At 42.3% G+C, this 18,470-nt stretch overlaps 1 protein-coding gene across 1 annotated transcript in view; it reads left to right on the forward strand.

The window, feature by feature from the left end:
* The window catches only part of ECT2L (epithelial cell transforming 2 like), a 73,173-nt gene that overhangs the window by 22,296 nt on the left and 32,407 nt on the right, over window positions 1–18,470 (forward strand). Inside the window, exons 4-8 of the mRNA XM_077143310.1 lie at window positions 4,000–4,252; window positions 5,241–5,409; window positions 6,088–6,223; window positions 7,756–7,924; window positions 11,066–11,194. Of these exons, the coding sequence (XP_076999425.1) occupies window positions 4,000–4,252; window positions 5,241–5,409; window positions 6,088–6,223; window positions 7,756–7,924; window positions 11,066–11,194 (856 nt within the window). The remainder of the gene's footprint in view (window positions 1–3,999; window positions 4,253–5,240; window positions 5,410–6,087; window positions 6,224–7,755; window positions 7,925–11,065; window positions 11,195–18,470) is intronic.

Genomic DNA, 18,470 nt, shown 5'->3' on the forward strand with positions numbered 1-18,470 from the left:
ACTAGGAACTTATTAAATTCCCCTTTTTAAAACCCATTCTGATTCTAGTATATCACATTCTGGCAGCTAGCAAACTAGTAGTGTTTCCTCCTGTTGAGTTTTTTGGAAGAGTTTGAGCAGGATTGTTACTAATTCTTCTTGGAATGATTGGTAGAATTCACCTGTGAAGTGATCTGGTCTTTTCTTTGTTGGCAGGTTTTTGTTGACTAATTCAAACTCTTTATTTGTAATTGGTCTGCTGAGATCTTCCATATCTCCTAGAGTCAGTGTGGATTGTTCATGTGTTTCTGGGAATGTGTCCATTTCATCTAGAATATATAAATGGTGTACAGTTTTTCATAGTATCCTCTTATAATCCTTTTCATTTCTGTAGGGTAGATAGTGATGGCCCCCTTTCATTTCTGATTTTAGTTATTGGCATCCTCTTCCTTTTTTTTCTTTGTCATTCTAGTTAAAGGTTGGTCAGTAGTTTGGCACTGATGTACATACACCCCAGTAGGCACACAGGGGCCACACTGCACCCTCTGGAACAGGGCCAGGCTGGCTCCACATGTCACTGGGAAGGGCCTGGAAGAGGGGCTGTCAAGGGCACTGGGAGCCCAGGCTTCTGAAGCTGTGTTCATTTGATTCAGCACTCACCCAGTTACTGCCATCCTCTAACAGTTTTCTATAATTTTGAGAAAATGTACGGTCTTTAATATTCCTCTGCTGCTTTTGCCTGATGGGGTTTGAAACAATGGCCATCTGAAATAGCTGACCAAAAGCAGTCATCATCCCTGAAGTTCTGAGGACAATATCCTCGTGGCCAAACTTGTCACTACTGCTGTCTACCACATGGCTTGGGGGTGGGGGGTGGGAGCTCTTATGGGGGGATGGAACTCACCAATATTCACTGCAATTTACCAGCCTCTTCCTATGGCTCTTCCTTGGATACTGCACAGTATGCAAGACTCCAGAGTTTCAAAATAGTTGATTTGGACAGTTCTTGGCAATTCAGTAGTTGTTTTGGTGGAGGAACTGATTCTTGGAGCTTCCTGCCCTCCATCTTTCCACAATCTTCCTCTGTATTTGAATTTAACTCCTCCATCTTACTATTTATTTCTCATTTGTTCTGTGAATTTGATGTTTCATTTTTTCCTTTTGTCTTCTTTTGAATTAATTAAATATTTCTTAGAATCCTAATTATGAATTTTTAGCCGTTCTTTTATGGTTACCCTAGAGATGCATCCTTGTATAATTTTACCACTTCTTAGGCAATGAGATAAGGACCTCTTAACTACATTTACCCCACTTTCAGTTTCTGTGTTTTTGTTGTCAAATATTTTAATTATATATATAATGTATATGCAAACACACATTTTATGTTTTCTACCTCATAAAACTTTATCACTATTGTTTTAGTCAATATTTATTTCCATGTCACCATATGTTTACCTTTTCTGTTGATCTTTGTTGCCTTCCTACATTTCTGAGTTTCCTTTTGAGGTAATTTTCCTTTTGTTTCTTGTAATGCAGGTCTGCTGCTGATAAATTCTTAGTTTTTGTTCATATAAAAATATTTCTTTTTCACTTTCATATTTGAGGGATGTTTTCACTGGGAATATCCTTTTAATGGAAATCTGAAAATGTTCCATTGTCTCAGGGCTTATATAATTTTTTGAGAAGTCAGAAATTTTATTGTTGCTCCTTTAAAGATATTAGTTCCATTTTCTCTAGCTGCTTTTAAAATTTTTTCTTTGTCTTTTGTTTTCAGCACATTTACTCTGATATATTAAGGTATGTGTGTGTTTATTCTGCTTGTGTTTTGTAGTAATTTTGGAATCTGAGATTTAATGTCTTTCATCAGTTTTGAAAAGTTCTCAGATCTTAGCTCTTCATGTATTTCTTTTGCTACATTCTTTCTCTTTTTCTCTTGAGATTCCAATACTCAAGAGATTCATTTGTTGTGTCCCATAAGTTTTATATTCTCTCATATATGTTTTCCAGCCTTTTGGCCTTCAGTTTTTAAGGCAGGATTTTTCTTCGAACCTATCTTTCAGTTTACTAATTACTTTTTCAACTGGATTCAGTCTGCCCTTAAACCCATCCATTGATTCCTAAATGTCAATGGTTATATTTTACAGTTCTAGAATGTTTATTTGATTCCTTGATTTGATTATTTGTCAGAAGTTTCCACCTAGCCATTTAGTTTCTTAAATATATGTGTCTTAGTTTGGAAGCTGCTGGAATGTGATATACCATATCTGGAATGATTTTTAAAAAGGGAAATTTAATAAGTTACAAGTTTATACTTCTAAGCCTATGGAAATGTCCAAACTAAGGCATCCAAGGAAAGATACATTAATTCAAGAAAAGTCAGTGAGTCTGGAACACTTCCGTCAGCTGGAAAGGCTTACTGGGCCCTTGCTGGTCCCATGCTCCTGGGCTCCATTGCTTTCAGCCTCTGTTCCTGTGGGGGTTCCTCACTTTGCTTCTCCAGGGCTGGCTTTCATCTCTTGACTTCCTTTGGCTCTGTCCAGGTTCTGGATTGCTTAACATCTTATGGCAGTGTCTGCTGGACTTCAAGCATCTCCAAACATCTGTGTCTCTGTTCTCCAAATGTTAGCATCTGCGTTGGCTCTGGTCTGAAGTTTCTGTCAACTCTCTCTCTGTTGGCTCTGAGGTTTCTGTCGTTTGTAATCTCTCTCCAAAAAGTTTCCTCTTTTAAAGGACTCTAGTACACTAATTAAGATCCACCCTGAATAAGCGAAGTTACATCTCTATTTAATCAAAAGGCCACACCCACAATTGGGTGCATCTCATCTCCATGGAGATAGTTTAATCAAAGTTTCTGTCCTGCAATACTGAGTTAGGATTAAAAGAAAGGGCTGGTCCCACAAGATTTGGTCAGGGCTAAACCATGGCTTTTCTGGGGTACGTAATAGATTCAAACCGGCACAATATTACAGTTGTCTTTATGTTCATGTGTGATCATCCCAATGTCTGAATCTCTGAAAGTCTCTATATTTACTAAAACCCAACAGAAGAAGCAGACGCTTTTTAAAATATACCTGGTTATTTTTATTTGAGTACCCAGATATTGTGTATAAAATTGAAGCAATAATTTCAGTTTCTGGTTAATATTATCATCCTCCAGGGAAAGTTTACTTTTGCTTCTGTTATTTTGTTGGAGTAGGAATGGGTCACTCTAATCAAATCAGAGAATGAGATATTCCAAACCTGCCTTCAGTCCTTTGATAATTTGTCTATTTCAGTGTCATCCTTACTGAAAAGGGTCTTTACTGAAGGCCTGGTGTGATTATCACGACTCTTTCTCTTCAAGGGCCTGAATTTTACCTTGTACCCTCTCTTCCCTGTAAGGATGCCTAAATTTCCTTAATGCTTCTAAGTCCTGCTACAACTTAACCGCTCTGCTTCTCAGCCTCATAGGCTTTATTTTGGAATTGGCAAATACTTTGAAGGGAAAAGCAAAGCCAAATACCAGGCTCACCTCTCTGCGTTTTCCTGCTCCCTGCTATCTTGGTTGCACAAGTTTTGATGTCTTGGTAGCCCTCTCATGTCTTCAAATAGTTGTTTTTATAATATTTTGTTTACATATTCAATTAGATTGAACCACATGAAATTTATTGTTTTGTCAAAAGACAGTTGTATATCGGCAATATCATATGGCTCAGTTGAAGTCATTCCCAGTGGAGACTGGGTCTGCAACAAACGACCATTGGAAGGTACAGAATTCTCTGAATCTAGGGGTAAAGTAGCCAGAAGCTATGGAAGCATTGGCTAAGAATCAAAAGTAGATAGGAAAATCAGAAAAGAAGGCTAATATACATATTCATATATAATATAGATTCATCAAAGAATATTTTTTCTGTGCTTTTATTTCTCAGGGTTAAGTTTAGATGGCAGTAAAAATCTCACTGTAATAAAAAAAATCACTACTAGAAAACTTTCTTTAAGAAGAGTTTACAATCCATCTTTTTCTCTTTTCGTTTTCTGAAGGACTGCTTATGGAGGCCCAAATGCGTTAAGTTTGGATGGTTTCTGCCGTATATGCCAGCAGAGAATGAGTTCGGTGCGTGGAAGCACCACTACCTGGCGTGTGTGTCCCACCTAGACTGGCTGACACCCAGGGAAGCGGCTGCAGTTTATGGGACCCTGAACGAACCCAAAGCGGAAGACGAGGAACTCCAAGAGAGACAAAGAGAAAAGTGCCTACGGAAAATAATCTGGGAGAAAATTGCGCTACGTAACAGTGAGTGGTTTTAAAAATATATATCCTACTAAAGTATTTTAAAAATAAATGGAGGGGGTACAAGGGTAGTTCAGTGGGAAAATTCTCACCTGCCATGCGGGAGACCCAGGTTCGATTCCTTACCCACGTACTTCCCAAACACACAAACAAACAAAAAGTCAACAAATGGTGCTGTAATAACAGGATACCCACATGGAGAAAGAATGAAATGTGGTGCCGTTATAGAGCATACAAACAAAAAAAAAAGAATTTACATATAAATTCCCACAGAGGAGGGTGGTGCTCTCTGAAATATCATGTGTCTCAAGTATCTTCAGGACAAGCTCTTTTTTATTTATTTGTTTATTTTTATCTGAAATGTGAAAACATAAGTAACAGAGCCTCCCCTGCTGCCCAGGTGTCTCAGGTTTGTAAAACCGAGGAGGAGGGAAACCACACGCAGGAGTGTAAAGACACAGGCAAAAGCAAAAAGAGAAACAGGCTGTAGACAGAAGAAGTGGGATTGCTGGAAAAGGAGGAGAAATGAAAATGGGGCAGGAAGCAGAAAGAATGGCACTTCACAGGAAGGGTAGTTGGGAGGTGACAAAAAGCCCTTTCGGCAAAGCCATCTGAGTTGTGCGATGCGTGGATGCGTGAAAGGAAGCAACAAAATCCATTTAAGTTGTCTTTTGTTTTATAAATGGTAACAAATAGGAAATTACTTAAAGCCAAGGAGGGCAGAAATGCGTGGGAAGCCTTCCGCTGATGCGCAGGGCTCCTCAAAAGAGGGGCGTGTGCTTTGGACTTGACGTTGATCTGAAAAGATGGGTAACTCATGCCCAAGGGCTGAGAGGATGAGACGTCTGGACGTGGCCTGTGAAAACGGTTGTCGCTCCGGTCAGCAGGCATATGGCCCAGTTCACCTTTATTTCTGATGGCTGCATCCCTGCGGACCTTGCTGGGCGAAGTGGGAAGTAAACAGCCCCGCCTGGTGCTGTGTGTTTTTCAGAGGAGCTACTCAGAGCTCGAGCCCCTTGGGTGAACGGGACGTGTTGCTCTAGATCGGTAAAAGCCAAGTGCCACCCACCGCTGTCCCCGTCTGTGAGGGATCGGGTGCAACTCCGTGACGCTTTGGAGAAGCAGCTCGTTCTGGCGTCCTTGGAAGCTTTGCCTCAGCGGTAAGCAGGACTCCACCCCGGAAGGCGCAAGGCCATTGTATGATGCCAAGAGTTTTTTCTTTGGAAGCTCAGCTAGCATGCAGCTGTCTTTTATGACTTACGTACAGCCCCTGGGATATCAACAGCAATAACTCCTTACTCTTCGAATACAGGGTCTTCATATATAAGAGTCACATTTTCTATCTCAAATCCCCTAAACCCCACAAGGACGTTTAACTGTAGCTTAGAACATTTTCTGTAAAAAGTCGCTGAGCAAAAACAACATTTTTGTGCAAATGCGTTTCGTGGTGTAAGAGTTGATGTGGGGGTGCGGGGCGGGGGGGGCTGTGGGAAGAAAAGAGATGCGCTCAGAAAGCTCTGATGGATTGATTGACGCAATTCAAAATCCCTCAGCTATTCCTTTTTCAAATGTCTTTTTCGGCCCCCTAAGTGTGTTACTTGGTTTGTTTTATGTTTTCCCAAGTAAGTAAGTTCTAGGGCACTTTCTGGCCTTGCAAAGAGGAGGAAGGGAGAGAGACCCGGGGGCAGGTTGGCCCCCAGCCCAGGATGACCCTTGCCGGGCTCCCTCCAGCCTGGGGCACTGAGGGCTGCCCCTGGTACAGAGAATATTTTAGCGCTTGCTTTTCAAGGTTGGGTTAGGAGAAAATGAGATCACTTATCCCCCCTTTTTCCCTATAGAAGCAATGTTTCTGGAACCAAATCCTACTCTTTATTATCAAAGAAGAATTGCCGTGGGGTTTATAAAAAACACGAAGGCTCTTCAGATTTGCAGCCACACTTGATATTAATATCATCTCGGATTCCTGCATATGAGGTACAGAGTGTGCTAGGAGGCAGCCCTTTTCTGTGGGTGTGGCACTCTGTTAGCCTCCGGGTGAGTAAGGATTCCTTCAAGCAGACATTTACAGGTCCAAGGGGTTTTAAAATTGGAAGCAAAAAAGGTAACCATAATTCGAAATTATTTTAAAAAAGCATTAAAGGTCAAAACTGACTTGCACTTACTAAGACTCCTATAAATTCTTACTGAATTCAGGGTGCTCAATTCAGAAAAGAATAAGGTGCTCAAGAAGCATTAAAAAAATTGCTTTTGGAAAATTAAAAAATTATGTGGAAATATTATGTAATAACTGTCCCTCAAAAGAAGAAAAGAATGTCAGAATACTATTTTGTGATCTATTTCATGTGGGTGTCATTAAATTAAAATATACTTTTTCTATAATGAAATTATATATTTTAATTTTAATACGAATACTAAGAAAAATAAAGCGCAAAGAAGACAAGTATATATTTTTATGGATGTGTGAGCATGTGCATGTGTGTATATTTGTATGTACATATTTGTGTATTAATTAATACACACACAGAAGTGTCTAGGGAGTGACATTCAGTAGGCTATATTCATTGATCTCCTTATAGCAACTTTGCCAGCGTAATTACTATATCTAATGAAATGATTGCTTTTAAGATCTGAAATCATTTCTCCTCCGATATCTCAACTTTCATCATTTAGCTAGCTCAGTGGATCCACATGAAAGCAAATCGGAGCTTTGATCTTTGTGTGGCCACAGCAGTTTCCCTAAGTTTAAAATACATCGTGCTGGGCCGAGCGGACACGCGGTGACAGGGCTCAGACGAACAAACTGCTCTAAAATAAACCCAGCACCCCACTGATCTTCTCTATGTGCAGACGATGCCGCAGTTACTTATTGGGCTATGCTTGTCTAGAGGTGCAAGTACAAAATAAGCATTTCCCTGTTTCAGTTTCTGGGCAGCTGAACCTCTCCAGAATGAGGTCCAAGGCTTTGGGAAAAAATCAGCAGCTTAAGTGACTTTCCAACCTGTCTGTTTCTGTGAATTAGCTCTGTCACAATTTGTTGGTTGAATTCAGAGAACAGTGGTTGTGGTATTTACTTAAGTGGCAAATATTTTCCGATCAATACTGGTGTTTCAAAAATTCATACTGAGGAGGAAAACTTTAAAATCTAACTTAAGACGTTCCTTGCAAAATGTAATGATATTATTTTAATTTGTAGATATGTCTCTGTGTGTAGGTGTGTAAAAAGAAAAAAGCCTGCGGGGATATAACTTAAAATGTTAGTAGTATTTATCTCTGAGTGATGGAGCTTCGAGTGTATTTAATTTTCTTCTTTTATAACTAGAAAAGAAACAAAGGAATTTTTTAAAGGCAATGAAGGAGGAACATTAGCTTCCTCAATCTCTGAGAAGAGACAAATACAATGCAATCTGTAGTGATCACAGTTCATTGCACATCCAGCATATTTCTTTCATCGATCAATATTCCAAGATGGTGTGCTTCAGTTGCTCCAGCTTTGGTTTCGTTTTTAGATGGTTGTGGACAGCATCCAGGCAGGGGTCGTCTCCGTGGTGTACGAGCACAGCGGCATCACTTTGGAGCACCTGCTCCATCTCACAGCAAAGGCCCTGGATGGGCGGAAGGTACAGAGCCTGGGAATTTTCAGTGACGGGGACAGCAGAGCAATCCACCTGCTCCAAGGTAGGACACGGGATTGGTCAAGAACCACACACGGCTTTGTGCTTAGGCCTGTCCACATGTAGGATCTTCAGCTACTATTTAAGTTCCAATTTGCCTCGAAGTGTTGATTGGGGTTTTATGAAGAAGATGAAGCAGTGTTAATAGCTCCAGACACCCAGCTCTGTAAACTGATGCCACTGAGACTTTGTTATGGTCCAGCTCAGCTCTGACCGCAAGCTCAGGGCTTGGCTGATATCACTAAGTCATTTTGGATCACCTTTCAAGAGTCTCAGCAGTTACCTTTTTTGGGTGGGGGAAGGAGGTGATGACCATCTTAGAAGTAAAACTTTGCCACTTTCTCTTCTTCCCCAATGTATCTTACCTCCAAACTTGTTTATATCTCAGATAGAATTGCTTTTACATTTCCCAACATGAAAACTCTCATCCTTGTAAGATGAGGGGAGGGTGGAAAGTTGATGGTCAAGAGTCCAGCTGGCAGAGAACCCACAAAATGGCAAAGTGAGCTCTGGATTCGTCCTTCCAAGCATTGTCTCAGTGGGTGGAACCCAGCAGACTTGGGACCATTCCAGGAAGTTTCATTTTCAGCAAAACCCAACTGCTTTCTGATGAGTTTTCTTGTTTAGTTTACCTTCTGTCTGGAGCATGCTGTGTCCCAACATCAATTTTATATATCCCCCTATTTTAGTTTGTAAGTGCTGCCAGAATGCAATATACCAGAAATGGGCTGGCATTTATAAAGGACATTTGTTAAGTTACAACTTTACAGTTCTAAGGCCATAAAAATGTCCTAACTAAGGCATCCAGAGAAACATATCTTGACTCAAGAAAGGCTGTTGGCATATGAAACACTTCTGTCACCTGGGCATGTGGCTGGCATCTGCTGGTCCTTTGGCTTCTGGTTTCAAACAGCTTCCCTGGGAGCATTTTCTTTCTGCAGCTCCAGATGTCTCTGTGTTGGCCATGAAGCTTTTTCCAAAATGGTTCCCTCTCAGAGGGTTCCAGTAAGTGAATTAAGACCCACCTTTAATGGTTTCCTTGGAAACCCCCCAATCAAATGGTCCCACCCACAACTGGGTGGGTCACATCTCCATGGAAACAACAAAAAGATTCCTCCCTAAACAATATTGAATTAGGGTTAAAGACTATGGGTTCTCTGGGGTACACAACAGTTTCAAACCAGCATACTCTCCAGAGTCAAGTCCAGATACTCTTTGTTTGGGATTAAAACTCCTTATTGATTACATGGCATCTCTTCTCTAAACAGGGAAAATTATCAATTGTGTGATTCTATCCTAGTAGTAGGTTCACAGTAAGAACTTATTACAGTTCTGGATTTCAGCCTTTCTCCACATGAGAAAGATTTCTAAATTCTGCCTTTTCCTTGTTTATTGGCTTTGTTTTTTAAAGCAATAGCAACAAAAACAAAATACCACAGAAAAGTAAAGTTTCCTTCTCTATAATTGTGGTGTTTTTCCCAAAGCTTTTTGCCTTAAAAACAACAAAAACAAAATCTTTTGCCCCAGCCACTGAAGAGGTCTTTTTTGGTGGATGTAGACCTCTGATGGGAAGGAGAGAATTGCCAGGGTTCTGTGCCTGGTTTCTTAAGAATTTCATTTCCGTGACTGAGGAATGAGCAGTCGTTTGGACTCCTTTACACATGTGCAGCTTCATACAGAATTCCCAAGCCTGAGAGAAGAGGAAAATTCCAGTGATTGTAGGTATCTCTGAGAGTCTTACCACTGCCCTGAACTATTTATTTTTTGATTGACAATCGAGACACTTCTACTTTGGTACTTGGTTGCAAATTCCAGGCTTGACTGACCACCCACCCTTCGCCCACCCACCTCTGCACTGGGCTGGCCACAACACCATGGCGATCCTGAGGACAGTCCAGCCCAGCCCGTAAGAAATGCCAAACCCTGAGCATTTGTGCAAGATGTGCCAGGCTTTTCATCACCAAATTTACACCTGACCAGCAAAGAATTCAGTGAAAATATTTTGTCCTACACTGCTTGCAAGTGGTGTAAAATAATTTAGGCCTTGTATTGTTCAGACTAGTTTCTGAACAATAAAAGTTGCCATTGTGAACTTTGTGGCTGTCTTCTAATCCAGGTTTTCTTCACTGTCATTAAACTCCACTAATTTTTCCCTTCTCCTTTTTATTTCCCTCCAGGTGTGTGTGTATGTGTGTGTGTGTGCAAAACATATCCTGAGATGGTTCCCTTTCTCCAGCTCCTGCCTGGAGCAATTTTGTTTTTGTGGCTTTAGTGCTCAAATGAGTAAAGTTGGGTAGTCTAATCCCTTCAAATTTATTTCCTCCTCTTGGGATTAAGCCATAAAAAGAAGTGCCAAATGACTACTGTAAAATTACATTTCTTGAGGAATGCCAATTAGAAACTACTTTTGGAGTGAGAAAGAAAATTGCTTGGGAGATGAGGTAAGTGTGATGGTTAGGCTCTGGTGTCAACTTGACCAAGTGATGATGCCCAGTTGTCTGGTCAGGCAAGCACTGGCCTAACTGTTGCTGCAAGGATATTTCATGGCTGGTTGATAAACCGGAAGGCTGGTGTATTAAATCATCAGTCACCTGACTGCATCTGTAGGTGATACATCTGTACTTAACTAAGGCATGGCTCCTACAACAAAATAATCCTATCAGTTGAAGAAGAGAGACTCTTTCTTTAGTTGGCAAGCCTCTCCTGTGGAGTTCATCCAGACCCTTCATTGGAGCTGCCATCCTCACAGCCTGTCCTGTGGATTTTGGACTCTTCCACTTCCATGGTTGCATGAGACACCTTTATAAATCTCATGTTATGGGTTTCTCCTGTTGGTTCGGTCTCTCTAGAGAAACTTGGCTAACACAAGAAGCATCTTATTTTGTTTGGCTTTCTTTCCAGTGACCCCAGGACATCGACCTCTCAGCCACCATGGGCCACGAGGGGCTCCCCTTCTGAGACACGATGTCCCAAGCACACAGTGTCATTGTGTGTGACCCCACTGCAGAGTAGCCCAGACACAGAGGTGCCCACAGGGCTTGTGGCATGGTCTGGGGTACTTCTAGTGTTTTTGGCTGCATGATAAATACCTGCCTTGGGGCATGACAGTGTTTCAAACTAACAGAACATTTGGATTTTTCTCCAGGCTATAAAATCGGAATTAAAAATTTGCTGAGGCCGGAGGTGAGAGACTTCTGGGAGAAGTTGGGAAGCTCTGTGGCCACTGCAGAAGAAGGGGGTCATGTGGACCTCTTCGTGCCCCTGGCGGCATCAGGTCAGCCTTGGAGACACCTTAGAGAGAGCGAGGCCACACCCGATGATAGTTTGTGAATTGGGGAAGTGTCGCAGACAGGTGCTCTGCTCTTACTCCTATTTATTTCTCTCTTTATACTTCATCTGCCCAGATGTTTGTGGACAGGGAAGGGGCAGGGGCAGTGGTCATAGTGGCTGCCCGCGCAGCATTGTTTTTACCTACTCTGGAATGCAAGCTATTTCAGCCTGCTGAGTACGGGGGATGGTGACTAACCACCATGAGAAACTCAGTGGTTCAGCCTGAGAAAATGCCCCCTGCTGCTGGGAGCCCGCAGTGTTCACAGCCCACGAGATACCAGGGACCTGGGCTTGAATCCCACTCCTGGCACTTGAGACAAGCTTGAGGGTCTCTGTTTCCTTACCTGAAAATTAGATAACGGTGCCTTACCTAACCTAACCTCCAGGACTTGTGAATCCCAAAGTAACATAAATATTTGATCATAACACTAATCATAATATACTTAAATAATATTGAAATATTTAAATCGGTGAGGGGCTTTGCAAAGATGAGTTTTGTTGAAGACCCTTGAGGTTGCTATAGACTTTTTATTTTTAAATGCCTTCAAACTTACAGGACAGTTAGAAAAATAATACAAACCCCATACAGAGAAAACCAGCATATCTCCATCTACCCCTCAAATACCAGATCCACCAATTTTAACATTTTGCCACATTTTCCATTGTTTCCTTCCTTCCTTCCTTCCTTCCTTCCTTCCTTCCTTCCTTCCTTCCTTCCTTTCTCCCTCCCTCCCTCCCTCCCTCCTTCCCTCCTTCCCTCCCTTCCATCTACCTATATCTATCTATCTGTGTCTTTTCATCTGTCTATCCCTCAGTCTACCTCCTGAACCCTTGAGTGTATGTTGTATACCACTTGCTTCCTGAAAGCCTAATCCTGCCATGCACACTTCTTAAGAACAGAATATTCACTTATATAACCACCTTAAGTGCAGTTATCAAGTTCAAGAAATTTAACATTGAGCCTCTTCTCCCTTGCTAGAGTCCATCCAGAATCATGTATTACCTTTGCCATTGTCTCTTTAGCTGCCTTTTCTCTCTCTTTTTTAATTGCGGGAACATATATACAACATAGACTTTCCCATCTTAACCAGTCCCAGGCATACCGTGCAATGAGATTAGTCACACTAAGAATATTGCAGTACTGTCACTACCTTCCATCACTAAAACTTCCCTCTCTCCCCAAAGAGAAACCCTGCAACCCTATTACCTGCATTTCCCTATTCCCTACTCCTGGCACCTGTACACCAATTTCTATCTCTATAAACATACATATTCTCCAGTATTTTCTTTGAAGTTACCATGAGGCTTAAATGTAACTTAAATTTAACACCCTAAATTTATTATATTCTCACTTGCTTTGATACCAAATTAACTCCTCTATCCCTCTATCCCCCCAACTTCGTGTAGTTCTTGTTACAAATTACATGTTTATATATTATGAGTCCAAAATCACTGATTTATTATTTTATGTATTTGCTTTTTAGAGCCTTTAGAAAGTAAACAGTGGAATTACAAACCAAAAATATAATGGTATTGGCACTTATATTTACCTGTGTTGTTACTTTCCCCAGAGATCCTTATTTCTCCATGTGGCTTTGATCTATTGTCAATTGTCTTTTCCTTTCAACCTGTAGAACTCTCCTTAGAATCTCCTGTAGGGCCAGTCTAGTGGTGACAAATTCCCTCAACTTTTATCAGGGAATGTCTTAATCCTGCTCTTGTTTTTGAAAGATAGTTTTGCTGGATATAGAATTCTTGGGTGGTAATTTTTTGCTGTCAGCACTTTAAATGTGTCATTCCCTTGCCTTCTTGCCTCCATGGTTTCCAATGATAAATTGACACTTAATCTTATTGAGACTCCTATCTATGTTGCTTTGCTCTTTTGGTTTTCTGAATTCTCTATCTTTGGCAATTGAGAATTTGATCATATATACTATTATGGAGATCTAGTTGATCTAACCTGTTTGGAGTTCACTGAGGATTTGGATGTGTATGTTCATGTCTTTCATTAAATTTTTGATGTTTTCAGATATTATTTCTTTGACTATTCTCTCTGCCCCTTTCTCTCTTTCTTCTTCCAGGACTCCTACAATGCGTTTGGTACATTTGATGGTGTCCCACACGTTCCTGAGGCTTTGTTCACTTTTCTTCATTCATTCCTTTTTCTCCTTCTCAGACTAGATGATTTCAACTTCCTTATCTTCAAGCTCTCTGATTCTTTCTTTTGCCATGTCCAATCTACTATTGAACCCCTCTAGGAAAGTTTAAATTTCTACTATGGTGGCCTTCTGGTCTGTTTGGTTCATTTTCATTATATCCACCTTTATATTAATATTTTCTTGGTGTTCATCTATCATTTTCTTAATTTCCTTTAGTTCTTTGTCCATGTTTTACTTTACCTCTTTGAGCATATTTAGGACAATTTTTTTTTAAGTCTTGGTATGGTATGTCTCAGGTCTAGTCCTCCTTATTTATGTTTCCAATACCCTATTCTTCTCCTTTGCCTGGGCCATTACTTCCCATTTCTGTGTATGTGTTACAACCTTCTGTTGAAAACTGTACATTTTGATATTTTAATGTGCTACTGCTGTAATTTAGACTCTGAGATATTTGTTCCTTAAACTTGAATCCAGCTAGTCTTATAGCAGAGCTTTTCTTGAATTTCAGAAGTTAGCTGATACAAAAAAGAGGAAGGAATAAAGAAAACACCTTACTCAGTGTTTGCAGATTGACCTGTGCAAGTGCTGTTCTTCAGAGCTTATCCCTATAATGAGTTTAGAGAATAGCTCCAGACCAAAGCATAGAAGCCACTGTGATCCTTTTGGCTCATGTGTCTTGCCTTGAGCATGCACATGTGACCCTAGCAATCCACCCAATTTACATGGTTCCAACTATCCCCTGTTCTAGTTTTCTAGTTGCCAGAATGCAATATACCAGAAATGGAATGGCTTTTAAAAGGGGGAATTTAATAAGTTGCAAGTTAACAGTTTTTAGGCCATGGAAATGTCCCAATTAAAGCAAGTCTATAGAAATGTCCAATGTAAGGCATCCAGGAAAAGATACCTTGATTCAAGAAGGCTGATGAAGTTCAAGATTTCTCTCTCAAGTGGAAAGGCACATGGCGAGCATTGTCAGGGTTTGTCTCTCATGTGGAAGGGCATATGGCGAACATGGCATCATCTGCTAGCCTCTTCTCCATCTCCCTGGTAGGTGTTTTCCTTCTTCACCTCCAAAAGTCACTGGCAGGTGGACTCTGCTTTGTGATTCTGCAGCGTTCTCTGTTGTGACTTTCTCGTGGCTCTGTCATTCTTCTCTGCTCTCTCCGAATGTTTCTCCAAAATGTTTCCTGTTTTATAGGATTCCAATAAAGTAATCAAGACCCACCTGGAATGGGTGGAGACATATCTCCACCCAATCCAGTTTAACACCCACCCTTGAGTGAGTCACATCTCCATGGAGATAATCTAATTAAAGTTTCCAACATACAGTACTGAATAGGGATTAGAAGAAATGACTGCCTTTACAAAATGGGATTAGAATTAAAACATGTTTTTTTCTAGGACACATGCATTCTTTCAAACGAGCACATCCTCCTTCCCTTCCCTTCCCTAGGAAACTATTTATTGATGGTCTTGGGCACTGTGCTGTATGTCCTACAGCCAGCACTCCCTTACCCCAGAAGCATGACTTGACTGCTCTCCCTCAGCGTCCTGTAGAAGAGCTTGGTGAGCCACATTCAACATGCAGGGCAAGTTCTGGGATGGTGAATCACCAGATAGTTGGAGCCAGATTTTTTTTCCCACCAACCTGCTAGATTAATTACTGTTTGGAGCCCGATATTATATGCTCCCAACATGTGCAGGAGAGTTACTCTGCTCCTTCTGAAACCAGGACCAGAGATCTGCACTGGAAACAGAGGGTGGCTCTGCACTGAGGGGTGAGAGAGGGGCTAACCAGGGTGCCAGGAGATGCTACTCTTTTTAAGTAGCCTTTTTCTTGATTCAGCACTTGCCCTATTTCCGTAATCCTTTAACTGTTTTATGGAGCTTTGAGAAAGATGTTTCTGCTACTTCTTACTGGTTGTTCAAAGCCTCTGTAGAAGATGGAGCTGTAAAGCACCTCACTTTGCTATCTTCAGTGGGGCCTGGCTGCTGATAGAATTTTTAGTGACTGGCTGCCTAGAATCAACCACTATGAGGCAAAGTTGATTTCAGCTCCTTGAAGGAAATCTCCAGAAACATTAAGTCAAATTTACTCTTAATAGAGCCCTTAAATAAAAGCTCTGCCTTCATGGGCTGTACTTTTTACCAAGCAGAGCAGGGCAGAGGGATTGTGAAATTAAATTTACTCCAACTATTTCTTATTACCCACTCCTTAGGGATTGTGAAATTTTAGTTTTCTTGAGTCCTCATATTTTACTGACTATTCAATACATGCAAAGCATGCCCCTGGCAACTTCATCTAGTGGAAGGGAAAACAAAGGATGGAAGGGCTTTCACACACACAAAAAATGAAATACATAGTATTTGGTAAAATAATTTGGTAAAATTTATTTTTATAGTCACTCAATTATATAATCTTAACGTTGTAAAAAAAAAAGCACGCATGGAAAATTCTAGGAAAAAAAGTCAAAATATTAACAGCACCTTTTTCTAGATGAATATGAAATTTTCTACCTTTGAAATCAGTTTTCAAAGAGTAGGTTGCAGGAAACATGGACAATGTGATCTCATTGTTTAAAATGCATGTTTGGGGGCGGGGTGCATATATATGAGGGTTTGAAAGGCTCTATACCGAGTATAACAGTAGTTGTGTAGAGTTTTCCTCGATGAACTAAAATTACTCTTTAGAGAGAAAGGCAAAATTTTTAACTGGTGAAAAGAAAAAGAAGTATCAAAAAGCAGAGAGAAGGGCGGGCCACGGTGGCTCAGCAGGCAAGGATGCTTGCCTGCCATGCCAGAGGACCCGGGTTCGATTCCTGGTGCCTGCCCATGTAAAAAAAAAAAAAAAAAAAAAGCAGAGAGAAGAAGGACAAGAAGGGGGAAAGAACAGTAGATTTGGTGACTTACAAATTGTCTCAAGTGTAACTTATTGGCCCCATACAGTAGATTGCCCACCACTGTTTTGAGCTCTAAAATCATCCTTGAGATTCTTGTGCACTGCAGAATCCACCTGGATGAACTACCAAAGGCCCTGCTCCTCAGACCCAAGTCTCCCATTCCACCCTGCTTCCCGCCCGCCCTGCTGGCCTCCCCTGAACATGCTGTCTCCAGCAGCTGTGTGACCTCTGAAGTCTGGATGGCAAGCTCTCGGAGGACCACTTCCAAATGGTTCCATCCATCCACCCCAGATACTCCCACTCCAGCAATTCTTTGCCTGAGGACCTGGGGGCCACACCCTCCCACTTTTTCACTCTATCCCTTCATCTGTGGTTTCTTCCTTGATCAATGTGGATTTAGTGGCCCGTCATTTGATCTCTGCCTTGCAGAGAATCCCAACTTCCTGGTCTCTGGCTAAATCCCAACTCACCTGGTTAACTCCCAATGCTGGTTTCACCCAGCTGTCCACACCCTGTATTCCTGCCCACACTACCATAGCTGGTGGCTGCTGGGGAAAGTGGGACAACCCTTCTGGTCTGCAACACTTCACTTTGATGGCCCCAGTATCCAACAGGATTACAACAGCAAGTGGCCTCTTTGGTAAATTCATTTCCCGCTGTGGGTGATGACTGTTTCATGCCTTCCCCCTTTGCTCTCCTTGAGCCTCTGTTTTGGATTTGACTTCCCTTCTTGCTTCCCTGAGATTATGTAACCACATGGAAGCTCCCTGATCCCTCGTGCCCCCAACCCACCTCTCGCTGGTGCCTACCTTCATTCTATCTTCCCCTCCCTTATGATGGAAGGGACACCCTACCCATGCCAAAGGTCAGCTACTCTATTTGACTCTGTCCCTTGGCCTTTCACCTTCTCCAGGCCCTGCTCCCATACCTAAGCTCCCCACTTATCGGATCCTTCCCATCACAGCAGGGGCTCAATGCAGAAGGACAGGGCACCTTTGCTCAGCCCTTTCCGAGTCATCTGTGGCAGGCGGCCCAGAGCCAGTGTGTGTTTGCTTCCCCTGCAGGCCTTGTTAAAATACCCGTGGCTGGCTGCACCCCGGGGCTCCTGGCTCAGGAGTGTGTGTGTGGGCCCGAGAACCTGCATTTCTGACAAGTTCCCTAGTGAGGGTGATGCTGCTGGCCCATGGACCACACTTTGAGAGTGGCTGCTCTTCACTGATGTCACCCCTGCCCACCCCCCATTCTCTCCTCCAGCTACTCCAAACGGTCTCGCTGTCTCCATTGAGACTGCCCTTGGCGAGGCCATCAGTGGCCTCCATGCGCCCACGCCCAGCGGTCCCCTCTCCAGCCTCACCCGCTGTGGTTTCGCGGCAGCCCCCAACCGGGCGAGCAGTGCTCTCCGTCCCCAGAGGCGCCCCCTCGGCCCTCATGCCCCGCTGCCTCTCCTTCACTCTCCTAGCTGGTTCCTGAACAAGCCGAGTTGTTTCTTCATTTATCTCCAAGCTTCTGCACATGCAGAGCCCTGTACCTGGACACCTGAGTCTTTGCTGGCGTCCTCTTCTCTTCCACTGTCCCGCAGTCCTTGCACATTCAGCAAAATGTGGACATCCTTCAACACCTGGTGCCAATGTCAGTGTTGGCAAACACGAGGCGCCGATGTGTCTGTCCTTCCCTGTCCGGTTCAGCTGCACCATTAGAAATGATAACCCATAAGCCAGAGGCTCAGGGCTGAGCACAAAAACTAAAATGTATTGCTGGTGTAGTATTTCTGTAGTTGGGCTTTATCTCTCAGAAAGAGTGACATAGATGAAAGGGGCCGGAGGGACAGGGGTTGGGGAGGCCATCTGCCTGGGCCCAGGACTTCAACTGGTGTTATCCACTATTGTGGAAGTGGACTTTCCAAGGACACAGTGACTCACTTTGCCCTGCGTTCCTGCAATTTTGTCTTCTTAAGTAGATTTCGCTGAAAGGAAAGAATGTGCTGGGTGGAGAACTTTAAAGTCTCCTCCCCCTTGGTTGCATATTTTTAAATGGTAAATTAATAAGGTAGCATTACGGTTTATATATCAGTCTCCTGTGAGTTGGCTCATTGTGAGTCTATTGTCAAAAGACTAACTCATTCTTAAGGTATAAGCAAAACGGTTTTGGAGCCTGCAAAGCT

Source organism: Tamandua tetradactyla, chromosome 25 (genome assembly GCF_023851605.1).
Source record: "Tamandua tetradactyla isolate mTamTet1 chromosome 25, mTamTet1.pri, whole genome shotgun sequence".
NCBI classification, from domain to species: Eukaryota; Metazoa; Chordata; class Mammalia; order Pilosa; family Myrmecophagidae; genus Tamandua; species Tamandua tetradactyla.